We start from the raw sequence: 22656 nt of genomic DNA on the forward strand, positions 1-22656 counted from the left end.
GAATTGTTTCTTGAGAAGTTCACCAAAGTTTCTGAGTTTATTAAGTGGACCACAGTGAGAAACAAACTTTAATGAAGACAGCAGCTCTCTCCGATAAAGTGGATTTTAATAGGGTCTTTGTTTCGTAATAATTATTGTAGCTGTTGAATGGGGTAAATGTTACAGAGCCACCAAGGAACATAAAACGCACCATAACTCAAGAGTTGTATAAGTAATTAGACACGAAGCGAACCGAACAAAACTAAAGTGTTTTAATGGATTTTTCATGCACTTCTCTTTGATTAAAAGCGCTCACATTTTTAACCATCGCTGGCCACAATCGTAGGTACAAACCGAGCGTACAGGGACAAACATCCACAGCTATTATTGGCCCGAGAGAGCTTGTTGCTGTTCTGGATCTGTAACGTCTGAGAAAGTTGATAGAAGTGACTCTCATTGCTGCTGCTGCTCCGTTCACATGGCCGGCGAATGTTTACCTATTGTACGTCTGCTTTATGCTCCGCTGCCTCAATGGAAAGTTGAGTGCCTGCCTGACTCACTAAACAAAACATGACTTTGTATTTATTAGACTTTATAATCCGACGGGGGCGGACTGGAGTTAAACCAAATAAAATAGTACACAGTAGTGAGATCTGAATCTCCTTCACTTGAAGTTTCCTACTGATTTTCTTCCAGGGTATAAATAGACGCCGTGTAAAGTCTCAGCTAGACTGTGGAAAACTGACTTGTGTGAGTTTTATTTGATTAGAAATGAGAAACTCTTTACTCTCTTTTTTTTCTCTGAATGGAGGAATGCATATAATCTCATGTCCTGGAATATTGAATTATGTGTCTCTCCACAACTCAGAGCTTTTAGCGCGGGCTGGACGCTAGACGCTCGATTAACGTCCTAATCCTTCCAGTGGAAATTTGAGATTAACTGAGATGTGTCCCAGCTCCCATCAGACTCAACACTTATGGAAATACTAGCTCAGCTTACATGAGAAAGATTTGTATAATTACATCAGGATAAATTCTGTGTTATTCTATTTCATTTCCTTTGTTGTCAACAAATCCCATGACGGGCTGACACATTGTCCTTTTTACTGAAGATATAAATATTTAAAAATGAGTCACAGATATGTGGTTTCATTTTGTGAAACAGCTGGACTCTGTAGTTTTTTTTAACAAACATGACTAAAACTGGAGTAAATAGCGCTTTTTGTTGAGGGGCGGGACTATTTTTAGCAGCGGATTAACACACATTTGGTGCTGCAGTGAGTATTTACAGCAGCAGGAGAGAGTGCATGTGGGATTAACGTCAAATAAACTACAGTGCCTGTGTTTATAGATATTGAGGGAGCATATCACGTGTGTTTTAATAGTGTTTAGACAACAATGGAGCTCTCTGGCACAGAATAAGATCTGTCAGGGTTTGACTACACAGGCCGTACTGGTTAGTTCAGTCAGTTCTTTCAAGAGAATACAGAATATCACCAGATTTACCATTTAATGTTGATGTTTTTGAGCAGATTTGTGTGCAGTATGTATTATTTGAGCTCAATTTAAACCATCATCATCTCTGCTCATCAACAAAAGATCTCCGACTGACCGAGACTCAAAGCAAAATGAGATATGTAACATGACTGGAAGTATCACAGGACTGTCTCTTGAAAAAAGAAACAGGCTGTGTCACTGTGTTTCTCTTCTCTTGACCTGAAAAGGAAAGGTATTGGAAACGTGTTCAGTGTTCGGCTCAGCTGGGATGTGATTCCAGGAACAATGCTGGTAATAAGGCTGTGGCTATTGTGGCTCTTTGTTTTTGCAGTAGAGTTTGCCGCAGACAAAAGCCTTTACTGGGAAAGTTCAGGATTTATATAAACCCTTTTCTACAGGCAGCGTTGCCAGATTGGATGGTTTTCCACCGAGATTGGATACTTTTTATTTGATTTGGCGTGTAAAAATGTTTTTTGGGCAGCTTGTGATAATTTTGGCTACTTTTTTCGTGCCATTTGGGCAGTTTTTCGCCTGTGAAAGTTCGGCTTCACTCTATTGATTCCTCTCCTATAATCAAGCCCATTTCAGACGTTCATGTCTGAATAAGTACCCTGGTCACGACAGCAATCTGTAGAAGTAACATTGCAGTGTGGGTAAAGACGGCAGATTAAATGTCTTGTAATGTGAATGCCTTCAAAATCACTATAATACATCTATTATTCTGTCTTCAACTCTTCTGCACAAAGAAAATAACAGCTTAATAATAATTAAATATGATCATAGCCGAGTGTAGACTTCGAAATAAAAGATGACGCCACTTTTATGACATTTGGTCCATAATTTAGGCTCTGATTGGACTCATTTGTGGTCAGTCAAATCTGGCAACACTGCCTACAAGTCACAAATCAAACTCGTACTCTTCCCAGAGGTTTAAAGTGTAAAGGCAGTTCTTTCAGAATACTTTAAATATGTTGGAAAATAGTTGCTGGAAACATGAAAAGACTTGAACGATCTGTTACTGAAATGTGGAGTTAGAGGTTCAAACAGTTTTTCACCAGTTTTCAGTCTCAGGATTTTTGTGGGCGGTCCTTAAAGGGTGGCTCGATGACACGCTGAGGCCACCCTGAGCAGAGAGATAGACATGAATTCATCTCAGCTCAGAGTGTTTCAAAGTTAGTCGTGTCATTTTCTGAACTTACGTGACACGTTTCAGTCGCTTCAAAATGATTTGACTCCTAATTTCATTGTCAATATTTTTAATCATTCAAATTTGGCTGGGTGGTTAATAACACTTTGTTCTTTTGGTCTGACAAACTCCAAACACATATTTACTCTTACTTTACACTGACTTTAAGCTTTCAGAGATTAAATGCATTTGTTCATACAGCACGAGAGCATTGCATTTCCTCTGAACTGACTGTGCAAATCGTGTGCATCGAGTAAATTATGCAGAAATGTGAGAGAAGGCACGGAGAGCATCTCTTATCCTAAACGATGCTTAAGAAACACTCTGAGCCACAAATTGCCTGCATTTGTTTTATCGAGAAAAACGCTGATGGGAAATCTGCACTGATTAGCTCATTATGTGTACACTAGTAGTGGTGTGGTATCATTGTATATTTCCCTGTGTTTGAACTATTTTTACCCCTCTCGATAAGCATTAGATATACTGTATTGAGCCACAGTAGTGATGTACTGTAGTACTTATAATCCTACAGTGCAACACAGGTAAACAGCTCAGAAGACAATTAAAGTAAAATATATATTTTTTAAAATCTCAAATTATCTTCAAATGCTTCAAATTTAATCAAAACACCGGCTGAAGTTAAATGTAGGGCACAAAAAGCAAAATTACAACTAGCCTGTGCTGCTATAAAAAGCAGATACACAGCTAGTCACACGACCACACGAGAGAAATTCACCCCGAGGAAGTCACAATGTCATGAAACGCAGAGCTCACACATTTCTCTCAGACAGGAGCGAGGGGGGGGGGGGGGGTGGTTATACCAGCCAGCTGACTGTTGGTTATATGCCCACAGCACTGAGCTGTCTCCCCAAGAGCCCAGAAGATGGTGGAGCCTCAGCAGCCTTTCTGCCTCGGTACATACATGTCCTGAAAAAAAGAAAAAAAGAGAATGTTTCCACATCGAGCATGTGTGGAAAGTGTCTAAACACTGAGGTGAAGGGTGAGACGCTAACACTCTATGTTTATGGTTCCCGGACAAACCTCAGCGCTCTCATTGCCGTCCTTATCATAACAACCTGAAGTGATTTTCTCACAACTCACAGGCTGCCGACGGTTCTCCGACTCAATCCTGCGAGCAGGATCACGTTGAATGCTTTGGTAACCCGGGTGTTGTATTAGCTTTACGCTACTCCAACTGGCTCCGAGCGCTGGAATGATTCGGTCCGACAGTGCCAAGCGGCTGTAGCTCGCCTGGCATATATACTGTCTCCCTGGGGAATTTGTTTTCCAATTTGTTTCCAGCATCTGTTTAATCTCTCAACAAGCCAACCTGGATGAAGTGGACTGTCACACATTGGGGCCTAATGATAATAACAATAACAGTGATAGGTGAGTTGTGTTTACCCCCGAGGGCTGCGATCGACGCGTAAGCTTATGAGTACACATTTAATAACCAAAAAAAAAAAAAAAAAAATCACCCCTGTGACAACCTTGGGCTAAAACAACAAACTGCTAACCTATTTTCTCTGGAATAATCCGAATATCACAGCTGTCAGCGGTGATGTGTCTGCTCCCCAAACCACATGCTGGATGTGTGGTGCTGGAAAACAGTGCCAAAGAGTATTTATTGTTCATGGCAATTTACACAAATGGGTGCTGAAGGAATTTGATTGGCCAAAGATGCATTTCAAGCATTCCAGCTGTGTTGATAATACCAATAATGACGCTGGCTGCCGTGTTTTTCTTTTGCAATCACCGAGTGCTGAGTTGGTGGTCTCCTGTAGCACGATTTTGAGAAGCAATCACCTCGTTGTTACTAGAAATTTGTGTTGATAGTGGACAATTCATCACATCACAACTTGCGTGGAATGCCGACGTTTGGTGCCAGCGGAGGAAAGGGGGGGGGGGGGACCTTTGGAAAATGGAAGATTGAGTGACGGCAAGACTCTTGAAGTGAGACACAAAAACACCACACAGAGGTTTATAATGTTGTGACAGGAGGATTTCAGGATTTTACACTCTCCATACTCCCTCTGTAGCCTCATTAGGACCATAAGCTCCTCCAGACCTTACATTCACCATGATAACAGGCACGGTTTGTACTGTATGTTCCACTCCTGGTGCTTAGATCAAGCTCGCATCCCCCCATCTTCTTCTCCCCACAGATCTCTGGTCCTTCCACAGAGAGTAGCGCCGCCTAGTGCGTTTTTGCATTACAGTGGTCCCTCGTTTATCGCAGGGGTTATGTTCTAAAAATAACCCGCAATAAACGAAATCTGCGCAAAGTGAACCGTGTTATAGCGAGGGACAACTGTAAATCGCGGCAAAAGTTAAATTGGGTTCAACTTTTTTTTTTTGCCGATGACGTCCTCATTGGCACCACCACCGTCAACAGAGTGGCTTCATTCAAATGTCTGATGTCTGATTATTCCTGTAACTTCATGAAACTTTCACCGAGAACTCTCTTTTTTAATCGTTACACTGTAATTTTTAAACAAATGACACAAACACAACCTTCTTATTAACATATTTAAGGTATTATCGTGGATGCAGGATACTAAACTTTTAGTCTTTTCTATCATTGCTACAATCACAGTCCTCTCCAAACTAAATGTAGTCTGGTGATTCATTGAACTTTATTAAAAACTCTGCCCAGCATTGGTTGAGTATGTCTGCAGATCCCTTCCTGGATGCAAACTAAGAATAGATTGGATAAGGAATAGATACATTCTTATTTTGACGAACTGCTGAAAGATTTTTTTTTATATCCCCTGTCCAATTTTGGTCATATTCTATCGATAAGGCTCTCTGAGTAAATCCATGTATTTGTTTTTACTACACTAATGAGGCAGCACGTCCCACGTCGGACTGATCCAAATACAAAGCAGGGAGTGTTGGAACTCCTTCTTTGGTGCTGGAACAAAAACACATCACCAAAAAGACATTTACGCCGGCTTGCCAGTAAACCTACAAGCTATCACTGCAACATTAAAAAGTAATAGCGAGTGATATTTATGGTCTTTGGTTACGGTGCCGTGTGTCACCCGTCAGAACAAAATACAAAGCTGATGTACTCATGTCTAAGAATAAAAATAGTTCCCCAATTTATGGGAAATATAACCCACTCCAAGCTTCAAGTACATTATGTCCCTACCAAGATTTTTACTTCACAAGAAACCACTAATAATAACTGGTGAGTGTCCCACAAGATGTTTCAACACAATCTTTTGTTTTGTTCAGCTGCCATCAGCTCATCAGTGGGACAGTCTGGCTGTTTGGACTCCTAATGAACATCAAGCTGGAATATATAAACTTGGTTTTGTCACTGACAGGATAAAGAATGGACGGCGTGCACATAATGTCGTTTTGAAGCTCTTGCCTCTTTCGCCTGGATCATCAGCGGACCTGAGGCGGGCTGGATGATGCCTGGTTGCTCAGACAAGTCACCTGTAACAGCACCCACCTGTCATTTAAAGTGTCCATGCTCTAATTAATATAATCTGAACAGGTGAGTTGTATATGAATTCACCCTCAGTACAGTTGTCATGAACGGGGAAATTAGCTATAGAGACGAAAACTGTTTTTTGTACCAGGCTGTAAACATGTTTATTGGACATTTTAACATGGGGACTTATGGAGACTGACTTGTTCTGGAGCCAGCCTCAAGTGGACGTTTAAGAAACTGCAGTTTTTTCGCATTGGCTTCACTTCACAGTCACAGAGGTTGCCGTTCGTGTTCTAGTCTGTTTGCTACATAAGAAATATCACTGAATAACATACAGATGAAGCCAGTTACACATTTTCCTGGTATAAACGTGTCAATCCTCTGTAAAATATCACAATAATGCAAAAAAACCTCATCCATCCAGTTTCCCAAGTAGGTTAAAACAAATGCTCCGGATGGATTTGCAGTTACTTGTGTGACCCGAGTCTGCTAAGGTGAAGCTGCAGATTGAGCGGAGGTGGAGCTGATGCACTGCTCCCTGTCTGTCTGCTCTGTCGCCATATGGGCCGCCCGAGGCAGTGGTTACCTCACCAAGGTGACAAGGAGACCCACGGACGCTTCGGTTTAAACTGCATGGTCGTTCAGTTATAGTTTGGACAAAAGTTGGAACACTCTTCATGGTTTCATTTAAATATTCGTCGGCATATGTTTGCGTGCAACGTTACGTGCTCCAAGGTCATCTCAGCAGGGGTGAATACTGTTCACTATTCACCTCTAAATTATGCAGCAAAAGCACAGAACATGTGGTAAATATGTTGCACTCGGAAAAGCCATTTTCTTGCTATTGCAGACTTTTATGTCGCCCTGGTTTTCTACCGTTTAACTCACTTTCCAGCCAGTTCAATCAATGCACTGAGTGCATGCTGTGAAGGCCAGTCAAGGCTCTGTTATCAGACAGCATCAAGTCAAATAGCTTTTTGCTGTTTTGTTCAGATTGCTCTCTCCACTCTGCACCAAAAAAAATAAAACAAGACGAACAACATGTTCAGCACAGAGGAGGATCAGGAGCAGGCAGGCAGGCAGCGGCAGTTTGGGGTTCATATAACACCTTAATAAGATCCATTACTTGATTTAATTGCATCTGGTCATTAAGCCAGGTGCCAGCGTCCGTCTCGTGCATCACATGACATGATATATGATCGCTTTACAATGTGGCAACGAGCCCAGTCAGACGGCTCAGCCAGGACGTTGATAGGCACTCATGTCTCCAGTAGTAGAGAGCCATTGTCAAAGGACCACACACACTTCTGCCTTTGGGAGTGCGTTGATGTGTGCACTGTGTGTTGTAAAGCACCCACACATCTACTCATGTGTGTGTGTGTGTTTTCAGTGAGTTACATAACCAAATCTAACCATGTTTCATTTAGAAGAGCGGCTATTAACAAGTTGAAACATAAAAACAACATTTTTCACTTCATTCTGTTATAAATACTCCTGAAATTCATTTAATATTCAATTCAATTAATTTAATAAGCAGCTAGCCTCGCTCTGTCCAGAGAAAATCGACCTACCAGCACGTCTAAAGCGTGTTAATTAACGCTAATTATACTAAGATACGTGAGCTATCTCCTGGGATTTACCACGAACATGCAACACAAGAATCTTTCTTATTATGAAGCTTCCCAAAATATTCCTCACAGGTAAATTATTAAGACAAATACATATATTAATATTTGAGATATTTATAATAACAGCTGATATTTTAACATAAACATATCACATAAACTTTTTCTTCAGTTTGGTTATTAAAGAATCAACTATATACATATTATATCTAGTTTTTTAGTGAAACTAAAAACATACAGTAAACATACAGTTAATATTTATATTTTTATTTTATATTTTTATTTCATATTTTATTTATTTTATTCTATTTTATATATATGTTTACATCTTTACGTTTGACAGAGAGAAACGTAATTTCAATTCTGTGTATGTCTTGTACATTTGCAGTTTTGACAATAAAAACTTGAAACTTGAACTTGAACTTGAAACTTAAAAGTCCGAAATGTTAGAAAACATGTAAACAGGTATGAGAAGGATATTCTGTGCCCTACAATATGTACAGGACGTAATTTTCTGTTCACGTTCACACTTAAAATTCTTTGTGTAACCAGGCACTGATGTTTATCGTTGCACCTTCGTGTGTTCCTCTCATTTAATCCAGGGTTTTTCCATATTGTCTTCCTTTTGCTGAGTAAACTGATCTGTGTGTGTGCGCGTGTTATTATGCACCAGACTAAGTATGCCTCCCGTTCGCCAGCACATGTCAGTTTAGGACAGCATCTGCTCCCTGGGAGTAGCTGAAGCGGCGCCCGTGTGCGCATATATCAGAGGAATCAGGTGACAGAGGCAGGTGACTGTGTGCTGCGAGCGAACGGTGCAAATACATCTCTTTGAATTAAGAGGACACGGGAACAGAGAGAGAGAGAGAGGGGAGGGTGTAAAATAAATGAGTGAGAGGAACATGATGGCGAAAGCAGCTATTTTTAAAAAGTGTTTGACTAAATAAAACATCCGGCTGCAGTCCAAATGACCAGAAATTACAGCAGCCGTGAAATAGCTGATGTCAAATTACAGCAGGCTTGTCACTTATGATTTTATTTATTTTTTTAATGTAACAGTATGATGGACCAGAGAGACTCTCCATCAGTGAGTCATGATTGTTTATGTTCTTCAGCATCAGCTGTCTCGTCACCATCACGTGTGGCAATAACACACACACACACACACACACAGACACACACACACACACACAATCTGGTTGGAGTGCAAATGGATCACAGGCAGCTAATAATGTGTGAATTAGCAGTCGTCTCCTGATTCACACTTGGCCCAGTTCCTAGCCTAGATGTAAGTGTGTCTCTGCTCTTTTTATATTCCGCCGAAAATGATCCTCGTCATCCTCAGCGCCATCATCATCATCATCAGCAGCAGCAGCAGCAGCAGCAGCAGTGGTGGTGGCACCTGTGACTAATTACGCGTACTGTAGTCGAGGCGAGTGCTTCCCAGACGTTTGTTTTTCTTTGTCTGATGAACTCGTCGACATGTTCTTCTGAATATTCATATTTAACCCTGCCAGTGATTTTTTTTTTTTTTTCAAATGAGACCTGAATGTTTTTGTTCAGTTTGCATTTGTGCGAGGCCTGGACCTACGTTTGAGCTTTGAGCTGTTTCATTTTATCTGTTCATACGTTACTGTAAGCTGAACATCTCAGCTGTTTTATCTCCTGAGCTGCTTTTAATTCATTTCAAATCGTTCTTTAAGTTTCTGCTCATCTATTCCAACCGTTGATCCATCACTTTTAGCTTTTTTAAACTTGTTTATCCAACAATTTCAACTGTTACATATTTGTCTATTTCAACCATTTATCCATTAGCCTTACCTTTGGATAATGTTTCATGCATTATCCCTTTACTTCAGAGGCTTTTCTTACTTTCTATTCAATACCTTTAGTTCTCTGTTTCTAACGATTTAACCATTACCTTTATCTGTTTGCTTCTTGTATTTAACCACCCAGAACTGTCCATTACTTTCGACTCATTAAAGTATGTTTCTATTACTTTTAGCCAATGTAACTATTTCTTTTCACTGGCTGAGGCTCAATATGGAGACAGCGGTTTAGATAATAGTGCACGTCAGCAGTCACGTCAGTGGTATCTCTTGCTTATTTTGACTTGCAGTGTGTCGTTCTTGGCAGTGATATAAAGGTATGTCTTGCACCGCGGCCAGCTGTTTTAACACAGGAAATCACACATGTATTCCCAAAAGAAACGATTCATGAAATTTCCACTATCGCATTACACAACATTGTTCTCGCTTTCTCTCTCTCTCTTCACTCTGTCTCTCTGTTCGTGCCCACACAGGCACACTTTTAAAAAAGCAGATAGCCCAAATGGAGCGCTTGAAACGGATACGTCTGTTATTTGAGTTGACCTCCTAAAAGCCTTGGTAAGAAATCCCAACTCGGAGTTCCTACATTAGCAATGACTACAAATTAAAGACTTCCTGCCATCTAACTCAAGTTTTTAAAGCTTTAAATGTGTCTTCCCTTCTGTAATGGATCTTTTTATAGATTTACTAGCACTGCGTTTTGTATTCATAACGTGTTTCCCTTCAGTTTTATTTATTAACCTTTTATCTTTTTTGCTTTATTTCCCTTTATATTTCATCCTCCTCCTCCTCCTCCTCCCTCGGCTCTCGCTGTGTACAGTGTCTGTGTGTGAATTTCAGCCCAGCTGTGTTGTGGAGTTTTAAGACAAGTCCATATCAACTGTGTATCAGGTACATAAATCACGTGATTTATTTAATTAGCCAACCCTCCCAGAGATCTCACACTCCGCTTGGAATGCCTTGCTTACTGACCTCATGGAAAACTGCGGCCTGCCAAGGTTTCCTCTCATATCCCCTAAAAAGGAACCTAAGGAGTACTTTTGGAAATAGACCCTGATAGGGATTTTTTTTATTTTTTTTTCCACAGAGAAACCAAAACATAAGACTAGGATGGTCGCACACACACACACAGGCACAGAGTGGTGCTTTTGGCGGAGGATAAAGAAGTGCGAACGCTGTGGGTGTGTTGCGTGAATGAGTTACAGGTACATTCAGAGCACTGACAGCTACAGTCACAGCTCTCTGATCCAACCCCACTGGTCGCTTTGGTCTTCAGGCTCGTGATGCTTTAATGTTTGGGCCTCAGCTGTGAGCTGGATGACAGCACATGCTCCCAGGCCCCGATTTGGAGCCCACACAGGGGTAACTGAGTTAAAGTGAACCCAGACAGACGCTTTGCCAATGTGCTGTCTCCTCTGGCGTTACATCAGATTGCTCGTGATGAATACATCTCGTATCCACTTCTCTCTCTCTCTCTCTCTCTCGTACTTGTACTGGCTGGGCAGGCTCGTTGTTCACTGTCAGAGCACATAATGAAGGTTTGAGTGGAGAGATTATTCTAACTGTTTTACAGGCTGCTGACAGAAACGACTGAATTCAGTTGACATAGCAGGCACGATTATAACAAACTACGTCTTATATAAATATATATATATATATTGCCTGGCACTGATGGCACTGACCTATCATCAGAACAACTCGGGTTTGGTGTCATACTCAAGGTCACCGGACTGAATGACGTCTGGGTGCTCAAGTAAACCGTCTGTAACGGCATCCAACTGTCAATCAAAGCAGAGACGGTCTTAATTATGCATAACTTTGAGCCTTAATATAATTTGAACTGGGGAGTCAATTAAAAATTCACCCTCAGTACAGCTGTCATGAACGGGGAAATTAGCTATAGAGACCAAAACTGTTTTTTGTACCAGGCTGTAAACATGTTTATTGGACATTTTAACATGGGGACTTATGGAGACTGACTAGTTCTGTAGCCAGCCTCAAGTGGACGTTTGAGGAACTGCAGTTTTTGGTACTACACAGCCACGGAGGTTGCCACTTGGTTGTATACAGCGTGAGCTGGGGATTGAACCCTCAACCCTACAAATACTGGACAACCATCTCTATCAGCTGTGCCACAGTGCAAAACTTTTGTGCTTTTTTCGGTGACATTGAAGATTTATGAGACTCTATTTACAGAATAATTGTTACACAACAACATTGCAAACCTAAAAGCATTTTCTGAGGTTCAGCTTTGGTTGATTTACACTCAAAAATATGTTGGTTAGGGAAAGATAATGGCTCTGGGATAAAATAAGCACATGCTCAAGGTTAGAAAAGAATCATGGTCACAGTTTAAAAAAAAACCAAAACAATGTAGACTGATGGTAAGAAATGACTGATTCTGTCATCTTGGAGGACAGTGTTCATCCATCACATGCTTCCTGGCTTTGGTTTGTACTAAAAATACTTCTTTTGAAATCTGTGTTCATCTACATTTAGTTAGAAACCGTCTCCAGCAGACAAACCGCAGCATTTGTTCAAACTCATAATAGTACGTCTAGGTTTTTAGTCTTTTGAATGATGGCTGATGTTTGAGTGCAGAGACAAAGATGAAATCCCGAATCTTCATCCTCCATAGATGTTTATCTGCTCCTGCTCAAAGGTCAGCATGAGACGGGATGTTTGCATTAGTTTCTTGCGGCGACCAGTCTTTACCTAACATAATCCAAACCCATATATAACCGATACATGCTATACTAGCAGTTTTAGAAAATCCAACAAAAATAAATTGATTGAATACTAAGAATCGTGTGATCTTGATGTTCCTTTGATACGAGACAAACGACCATCGAGTTAGAACGAAGGAAACAAATCCTGATAAAATCATGTGACTTTGAGCTGTATTTAGTATTTCAGGTCAATTCAACAGATTAACTGACGGCAGCGTTTGCATAGCATATAGAGAAAGTGGCTACTAAGCGGCTGTGACGTGAAGGCTTTGTGGAAGTGCCAAAAACTGCAGTTCCTCAAACGTCCACTTAAGGCTGGCTCCAGAAGTGAGTCAGTCTCCATAAGTCCCCATGTTAAAATGTCCAATAAACATGTTTACAGCCTGGTACAAAAAACAGTTTTGGTCTCTGTAGCTAATTTCCCCGTTCATGACAACTGTACTGAGGGTGAATTTTTAATTGACTCCCCAGTTCAAATTATATTAAGGCTCAAAGTTATGCATAATTAAGAGCGTCGCTGCTTTGATTGACAGTTGGATGCCGTTACAGACGGTTTATTTGAGCACCCAGACGTCATTCAGTCCGGTGACCTTGAGTATGACACCAAACCCGAGTTGTTCTGATGATAGGTCTTTGCCATCAGTGCCAGGCAGTATAAATATATATTTAATTAAGACGTGCTTTGTTATAATCGTGCCTGCTATGTCGACTGAATTCAGTCGTTTCTGTCAGCAGCCTGTAAAACAGTTAGAATAAGCTCTCTATTCAAACTTTCATTATGTGCTTCACAGCAGAAACATGTTTACAGCCTGGTATAAAAAAAGCTAATTTCCTCGTTCATGACAACTGTACTGAGTTTGAATTTATATACAACTCACCTGTTTAAATTATATTAAGGTTTTAAAGTTATGCAGGATTAACAGGTGGAGGCTCTCCGCCAATGATCCACGTCTTTGCTGATTTATACATTAGCCGGGAGGTGGAGGAGGCAGGACTACCAAAATGGCAGCAGCCACAGATTTTGAGCTTCAAATCAGCTCTTCGAAACCCCGTGGGTGACTTCATCCATTATTTATACTGTCAGTGGTGGTTACTCATGGTTGCGCCTCTAAATAATGCCACACTGAAGTCATTAGAACAGCAGAAAAGACTTTCTCTCCAATCCATAACTCATTGGAAACAAATGAAGCAACTATACTTCTTTGTTTTTTTTTTCACGATTGCACCCATTGACTTTAAATATTGATACTTTTTCCAATAAAACGTGTTCTTAGAAATCCTCGCTCCCAAACACACACGCATGGACATTACACAGCAGCTGTCAGCACGGGCTGGTGGGTCAAAAGCCGGACGGGGTAATGGAGGGAGGCGGGAGGACCAGAGCTTCGTTTGAGTGCCTGAATAAACAATCACGGGGTCGTCTGGAGTTTGAGGTGTCTGTGACTCAGAATTAATGAGGGTCTGTGGGTCCACATCTGAGATAGAGATAGGCTCGTGGGAAATACAGGATCACAGTTGACTTTTGATGTAACATCTTTGGGTGTCATCCATGGAGGCGCTCGATGCTTACAAGCGGACAAGAGTTACAGTTTGTCGGGTCACGTAGTGATGTCTTTGGCCCGACACAGCTGGAGATGAAAGTCAGCTGTGGAGAAAGAAAAAACGCTGGGAAGCGGAGTGGCCTGCTGCCCAAAGACAGCCTGTACCAAACGGATGACATGATCTGTGTTTATTTGCACAGTTGTACCAGAACATTCCCCCGTTCCGCGTGGTGTAAACGCAGATAAGAGTGACGTCACGCTGGGATGGCTGCCGAGGCCACCTGTACGTGGAAGAGCTAGGATCGCCATATACGGCTGAATATTTTGTGATTGTGTGAAACACCTCAACAGCCCGGGAGGACTTTGTTTACAGACCACCACAGTGACACACACTGACAGTCATGTCCTCTTCATTGAGCTGTAAATTATTAAGTACTCCAGTTACTAACTAACTTCCGATGTGACGAATCTGTAAAGAAAAACATTTATGAACAACGCCAGTCCTCCCTCAATGTCTGTTTCATTTGCAATAGACATCAACAAGATACATTTAAATGATGTATCAACAATGTGAGAAGACTGTGAGTGACGCGTGAACTCTTGTCGATGTCGAGAATATTTATAGGAATGTCTGAAACTCTGCTTAAAAGCTTCAAATGATACATTTCTGTAACATATTTTGGTTTTCATATCTTTTTTATATCGACATTTCTCTCCCTCGTTCATAATTTCCACTTTTGTTTGGGTTATTTTTGCTGTTTTAGTTCAATTTAACTCACTTCACTCTCTTGAAACAGTGTCCTCATCATGCTCATTCTATATAAACGCAATAATCCAGATGAGAGAGGCGGATGTGAGTTGATGAAACGATCATGTGTGTCACCTTCAGTTGTCAACACAGCACTAACCTTCATGTAAGCCACGGTAAAAGCTGTGTGATAACCAAATGCACAGCCGCAGGTCCACCGATGATCCACATCTTTGCCAGTTTTTTATATTAAGGGCCAACAAACAGAACCAGAGTGACGTCACAGAGTCTTTATACTGTCAGTGGTTTGGTCATTAATTATGTTGTAAAATAGTTGCTGAAAACGTGGAGTTAGAGGTTCAAACTGTTTTTCACTTGTTTCCAGTCCAGTGTTTTGTGGGCGGTCCTTAAGGGGTGGCTCGATGACACGCTGAGGCCACCCTGAGCAGAGCAGATAGAGATGAATTCATCTCAGCTCAGTGTTTTTTAAAAGTTAGTCATGTCATGTCACTTTCTTCTTTTGTCTGATGAACTCAGAACACATTTATTTTTTTACTTTAAAGTAAATTAGACGAATTTACATGAAAAACAGCATCAACTGTGTCAAAAAAGCCACATAAAAGAAATCATCTGTTATTATTATGCTCTCCTCTTTCACGCACAACAACAAACCAATTTTTTTCCCAAAAAGTAATTAGCCACATGAGATGCTATCCTTTCATTATACCTGTGCAATTACACAAAGACAACAGAATCCGGGAGGCTACTGTTTTCAGCTTTGCCTCTCGGTCTGCAGTGAAACCCTGCACCACAAACACACACACACACACACACACACACACACACTGATGAGTGTATTATACAGCGTGGCACTGGCTGGTCTCCAGGGTGCAGAGATGTCTGAGGACATTATCAGCCACCATCGCTGAACAACCAGCGAGCAACGCTGCCACCAGCATTTCTACAGTCTCTGTGGAGACTTTCCGTCTTGTTATATACTGTTTACAACCAGCCACGCTTCATAATATGATTTGTAATCCCAGTCCCACCGGTCTGCACATACTGACATATGAAAACACATATTTCACCTCATGTGGCTTCTCTTTTTTTTTGGATAAATTAGCTCCTGATAAATGCACTGCCTCTTCGAGCATCCTGCCCTATAATGGCGAGGTGATGTGCTCGATGAATGGGGTTGCGCTCCTCGTCTCCGTCGGCGAGAAAACAAATTGTGCCTCGTAATCAATGAAAATTTAATTGAGTGACAGAGAAGTGTAGCTCTAGCAGGCACATTATGCCATTCTTTGATGTATTTTTCCAAAGCCTGCTTTTATCCTCGCCTAATTAATCAGCATAATGAGGAGTTTAGATGCGGAGAGGGCGACGTGTTTCAGAGGAAAGACACCACATGGGGAAGGAACTATATACAGTCATATTTGGAGACAAACCACAGGACCAAAAGGTGAAACATCCAGCATCGGTGATATTACTTAACCGAGTTAATGTGGTGCGACGCTGAATAAAGCTGTGCTGAAAGGATTGAAAACTGTGAAGTGACTCAGTAAAAAAAAAAAAAAGTGTGTTTGACGTCTGAAATCTTCAAATTAAAAAAATATTGGCAGCACTTTATAATGGCAAAGATATCATGAGGGAATAAATTTCTCCTGACTGTGAAATGATTTTTTTTAAATTAGGACTAGCCTGTTGCTAGAGGCTTCAGCTTAAATGATTGGCTGTAAATTATGATTCCCTAATGAGAGGCAGCAGCGAGGTGGGAATGAGAGTTTAGAGTACAGTGCACCTGTGTTCGCCTGACATTTATAAGCCTCGCCTGCTTGTTAGTTTTGCCTAATAAGTCCCTTAAAGGCTCTTATCGCCTTTCAGTGTTAGGCAATTTTCATATTTTCTTTCACATGATAATTACAGAAATTAGGTTACGAGACAATCAGCCCCCGGGTTGCGGCAAAGTCTTTGATAGTCGTTTTATGTGTTACAACAATCTTTACACAAATTGAGAAACTGAGCTCGTTTTAAGGGGAATTACTGTTTCCTTAAGAAAAACCTGATAGCCTGTAATTTCCCAGATGTCTCCTCTGTGTTTTTCCCCCATCTATCCATGCAATATGTGTAAATAGTTGCAGCCACACGTGTTCGGTGTTAATGCTTCGGCTTCAGTCAGCCGGTGGAACAGTCTGGGGTTGGTCGGGTGTCAGTCAAACCTCTTTGGTTCATTGTTTTTTTCACCTTTCAGAGCGATGAGGCTGCACGATGACTGTAATCCGTGTAAACAGAGCCAGTGGCCGTGGAGACGTCCTGTCTCATGATAACTTTGTCACTGCTGTGGGGAGCTGGGGAGAAGCTCATGCAGGCATGAGAGGGGAGGATGAGTCTGTCATGGACCTCTCCACTCTCTCACATGGGCGGAGGCCTCGCCGCCTCCAGCTCCTGCCGCCTGCTGCTGACGAGCTCCGCTGTCACCGCTGCCGCCGTCGTCGTCCCCGTGTCTCAATAAGCTGCTGACAGCTCCTGACAGGCCTGCAGCTCAGCCTCTGCGCTCACCTGAACACACTGTCCTGCTCTTTATGTAACGAATGGTTAATACGTGTACTTACTTGGACATAGCATGCAGCTCTTAATATGTAAGGCTTGAGCAACCTTTTAAATCAGAAATGACTCAATCTAATATCTCTAATAATCTCAATCTAATAATATGACCAGTATCTTACATTAGTGAGGGTTAACTAATGTTGTGCTGCTTCAGCATGTCAGATAAATTGTGTTATACTGAAAGAAACATGGTTTATTATGTAATCTGTATTAAAAGGAGTAGACATTGTCCAAATATGCTGCGGCCTTAATTAAAATGTATCGTTATCTTCACCATGTTATGTCAACCCAAACACCAAAAAAAAGTGAAATAAAAACAACAATGAGCTATGTGATTATTTTGTATCGTTTTGGTGAGTACAAACTGTAACTTTATATAGGATGTGATAAGATTATTGTTTCTTGTGGATGAATATGGACTTTTATGTAGTTTTTTGTTGTTGGATTGTACACACCATTGGCTGATTGTAACATCTTAGTAATGGACAGATGATTGGAAAAAGCTGAATGTAAAAGAAATTGACGAATGGTTTAAATAGTTTGCTAAAATAATGTGGAATAGAAAGTTTTAGTACGGGATAAATGGGTGAAGCTTTCTGCTCCAGGTTGTAGTCAAACTTCTCAAAACTTCTACAGACCAATCTGACCTTGAACGTCGAGTTCGATTGTATAAATAGTCTGTAACAATTTAACATACTCGACGAGGTTATATCACTTTAAAATAAACAAATTAGGAACAGAGTGTGCTGTTGATGAAGAGCTACTTGAGTTCATTTAAGACAAAAAAAGACAAAGGTCATCTTTAAGGTCACCAATTGGCCGGAGAATCAGTCTCTCTGGTAAAATCGACTGTAATAAATCAACTACCAATCAGAGTGTAGTACTCGGAAGTCATCTTCTCTGTAATCAGAAAACAGGATACATTTCTTCTTGCGGGGATGAGACTAAAAATAGTCAATGCTACTAAGAAGCACAGTGTCTCTTTGCGTGGTGAACAGGTCAGGTTTTTCCTTCCACAAGAAAATACATCAATTGTAATGGCTCTCATTTTGGAGGCACAACATGGGGGGGGGGGGGGGCTTTAAACAGTTTTGGCACCAGACAGACAGATGGCCGAACCGCACCGGATCAGTGTGACAATAAAACCAGAGCCCAAAGAATTAAATCAACCCCCAGAGTAATTACATTCAACCTCTTGGTCAACCTTTTTCCATTTGCTGATCCCGTTGTTATCAGGGGACATCATCTCGCAGCTCACCGTGTGCGGCGGGTCCACGTTTCAGGTGGTAATGATGTTGCATGCGAGCCGTTCGCCGTATCCCGTGGGCACAGTAGTGAGTGAGAAGATGACGTTATGAGGCAAAAGGTTGATGCTTAACCTGAAAATGTGCAGGAAGGATGCTCAAATCCATCTTGAAATTCATGAGCTCTGCGATGTGAGTGCATACAGAATCAGTATGAGTCATGCCATATCTGAAAATTGCCTGGTGGTAGCACTCGATAGTATTCTCCACACCTCTAGTGAGCGCACTATATATTAGTGTGTCTTTTTAAGGAAATGGTTTATCACCTATTATGAAATAATTAAAGAGCTTTTACTTTAATTACTTCTAATTTTGCTCTGTGTCGTTGTTCAGAGGACTTTCTATTGTGCGATAAGGGTTTTATAATCCAAAGACTGCAGGACAAAGAGCATAAAAGTGTTTTTTTTTTTTCCGTCTGTTTATTCGGTCTGGAAAAATGTAGAGGAGTAATTAGGTGCAAATGTACTCATTAGCTGGAGCCACTCCACGGAGACCGATTGTCAATGAATTATTCAAGCTCTCTCTCCCATACACGACATCAATACTTGGCCATTCTCGCCACACTGTTGTGCATCCTCATCTTCAATTGCATTCTGCCGCTGTGAAATGAAGAGTCTTTGAATTTATCGGCCGTGCCGCTCAAAGAATACAGATCATGTATATCTGTCCGCTCCAGGTTTGACTATCTTTCCCAGCCTCGAGCCTTCCTTTCTCCGACCCCTGTCCTCTGCACTGTAGATTTAATTAGTTCTGCCCCAGTAACCCTGCTCCTTTCTCCTTCTTCCCCCCAGGATACGGCCATGCAGCCCCCAGCACAGATGGAGGGAAGGTGTTCTGCATGCTCTACGCCCTCCTGGGCATCCCTCTCACCTTGGTCATGTTCCAGAGCGTCGGTGAGCGGATTAACACCGGTGTCAGGTACCTGCTCCACCGCCTGAAGAAGTGCCTTGGCATGAGGCGCACTGAGGTCTCCATGGTCAACATGGTGACCATCGGCTTCATATCCTGCATGAGCACGCTGTGCATCGGGGCGGGGGCCTTCTCGCGCTTTGAGGGATGGAGCTTCTTTCATGCTTACTACTACTGCTTCATCACGCTCACCACCATCGGCTTCGGGGACTATGTAGCGTTGCAGAATGAGCAAGCTCTGCAGAAGAAGCCGGAGTACGTGATCTTCAGCTTCATTTACATCCTGACGGGCCTGGCTGTGATCGGGGCCTTCCTCAACTTGGCAGTGCTGCGGTTCATGACCATGAACGCCGAGGACGAGAAGCGGGATGCCGAGCAGAGGGCTCTACTCGCTCATAACGGTCAAGCGGGTGGACACATCCACTGCTCCGTAGACCCGGCCTCCTCCTCCTCCACGCCGTCCGTATGCGGCGGAGGAAACGCAGTCGGGGGCAGTGGGGGAGGCGCGGCGAGCCGGGGCCTACGTAACGTTTACGCCGAAGTGCTCCACTTCCAATCCATGTGCTCCTGCCTTTGGTACAAGAGTAGAGAGAAGCTGCAATACTCCATACCCATGATCATCCCACGTGACCTCTCCACCTCGGACACCTACATGGAGCAGGGAGAGGCTTTTTCCAACCCCCTGCACTCTAACGGCTGCGTGTGCAGCCTGCAGCGCCACTCGGGCATCAGCTCAGTTTCCACTGGTCTGCACAGCATCAACACCTACAGAAGACTCAATAAGCGCAGGAGCTCCATCTAAACCAGGAGGACTTGTGGTGAGGGACTGCCCTTCTGCTGTGGTACTAAAATTTGCTGTGGACATCACGGGGGGGGAACACAACTCCGGTCCTAAAGAGATGTAGTACTGATGTTTCTGGCACTGAAGAGCCTGGTGCTGCAGCCTCCAGACTCCAGACGTGTATCACTTCCATTAGCTAAGCACAAACCCGTTTAGGACTAACATCGTTACTGATGTCACTGAGAAATAACGCTAATGGTTGTTTGAGAAGCATTCGTTACACCAACTCTGAAACTGTTGCTGTTAGAACGTTGGGAGGGAAAAAAAACACACCTGCACCTCTGCTGTTAAATATCCTAATATTGAATTCAGTATTTTCTTTGTTCAAAGACAGAATTTCATGTTCTAATATGAAAAGGGACAGAGTACACTGTGAGATATGTTTTTAAAGAGGGATCGGGGGTGTATAAACTGTATATAAAGCCCTGATAAGAAATATTTTATTGAATAATCTAAAAAAAAAAGGATTTTTTTTTTTTTTTGGTTGTACGTATCGCACCCACTCGAGTGAAATTAAAATGTGTAAATATCTAGACACTTCGCTAGCAGGTGTTATCGAAGGGAAAGCCTATTTTTTCAGTGAAACTTTTCAGAAATGTCCTCAGTGTCTTCTCCTCCTGTGTGTCTGTAACTGAAGTTCAGGTTCAAGCCAAACTTTCTGATCTGTTTTCACTCGTCCTCAATGGGAAATCTCACATTTAAATCGATCGAGAATGATCGGGCAGGTTTGATTGGCCGAAATGTTTTTTCGCCGAGGGACGCGACGCTCGTGTAACTGTGACTTGTGTAACGTCTCCAACTAACCACTAGGCCTCCCTGCCGACCCCTTTCAGACCTCACTGTTGTATTTTGTACAAATCACTATGGATTTATTTTCATGGTTTCTCCTGTACATGGAAATTATTTTATTTACTTGTTGCTCGTCATATGTTTTCATATAGCAGAACTATATTCTGATAGTTAAACTAAGAGCGTGTAAGCTCACTTTGTGCATAGTCGAGAGTCATATCTTATTCACTGCTGCACCTTAGACAACTGTTGTATATGCTTTAGGACACTGGAATTCAGTGCACTATTTTATTTTTTATTTAAAGGAATCACCTAATGTTTTATTATGTAAATGATACGCCCTTAATAATTCTTTCTTGTGTTATCAGTCTGAGATGTTTGACTTGATGCTCTGTGTTATTAATGATTGACAATAATAGCAGTACACCTCACTAATAAATGGCCTCAGAGTTTGCACCTCATGCACTTAGGGGGTCTTTGCTACAGCCCCACCTAAACACACTTGATTCAGCCAACTGAGGTCTTTATGCAGCTTTTTTTTTTTTTTTTTTTTACTTTACAATGTCTCAGTATTTTAGTCATATCACGTTAATTTCAGTCACATTTTCATCTTCTTCTTTTTTTTCTACTGGAACGTTCTTATGAACTGCAATATGCCTGTTAACATTGTTCAGCATCTCTCATGAGCTGGTTGCGGTGTGGCTATACATTTACGGTATGTTTTTTGTTTTTTTCTTTAATCATAATAAAATATTATTTAATTTAACACAAGAAGTTTGTTCATTTGAGTGTCAAACTGGCCTAATCATTAGGAAACCGAAAATATTAGTGTTAACTGTTTATTAAGGCTTACTGTAAGTGTATTCAATATAATCATTCTAATTTTAATACTCATTCTATATAATCCTAATTTATTTATTATTCTGTTAGCTGATTTTTCTAAATAAAAACATAACTTAATTAATCTTTCTTAGTAACTCAATTGTTGGTTGCTGTTTATCTTGTTTTAGAAACATACAAACAACAGAAACTTTTGATTTATGATTTATCCATGACGTTTGAAATGACGTTTGAAATTTGAGGATGTACAACACTATTACTAGTTTCATACATACATACATATATATATATATATATAATATATATATATATATAGATTATATATATATATATATATATATAGCAATTTTCTCCACTTTATCAATTTTTCTGCAAACAAACTTATGCCATCAGAATAATTTGATGCTATAGAGATGGTATAAATATCAAAGATTTATACATTTACATCATAGACAGTGTAAAACATGGATGTAGTGTCCATGATGTCACCCACAGAGCTGTTTTGAAGCTCACAGTGTGGTGGCTCTGGCCACCAACATTTGGACATTCATGTCTCTGCTGCCTCCTGATTAATCTAGAAAAGAGCAAAGACGTGGAGCGTGGGTGGAGCTGAGGCGGGCTGAATGATGACCGCTCAAACTAACCCAACTTTTACAGCACCCACCTATCAATCAAAGCAGCCACACTCTTAATTATACATAACTTCAAGCCTAAATATAATGTGATTATAAAAATAATCTAATAATGTTATGTCCTGGTTATGAGCAGGTCTTCCCGGTTATGTGAC

General features: G+C 41.3%; 1 protein-coding gene across 1 annotated transcript in view; it reads left to right on the plus strand.

Moving 5' to 3' along the window:
- kcnk3a (potassium channel, subfamily K, member 3a) overlaps positions 1-21831 on the plus strand; it is a 29977-nt gene extending 8146 nt beyond the window's left edge. Inside the window, exon 2 of the mRNA XM_010746187.3 lies at positions 19282-21831. Coding sequence (XP_010744489.1) covers positions 19282-20201 — 920 coding nt within the window. The 3' untranslated portion in view covers positions 20202-21831. The remainder of the gene's footprint in view (positions 1-19281) is intronic.
- Positions 21832-22656: the final 825 nt, after the last annotated feature.

The sequence above is a fragment of the Larimichthys crocea genome, chromosome XI (assembly GCF_000972845.2).
Source record: "Larimichthys crocea isolate SSNF chromosome XI, L_crocea_2.0, whole genome shotgun sequence".
NCBI classification, from domain to species: Eukaryota; Metazoa; Chordata; class Actinopteri; family Sciaenidae; genus Larimichthys; species Larimichthys crocea.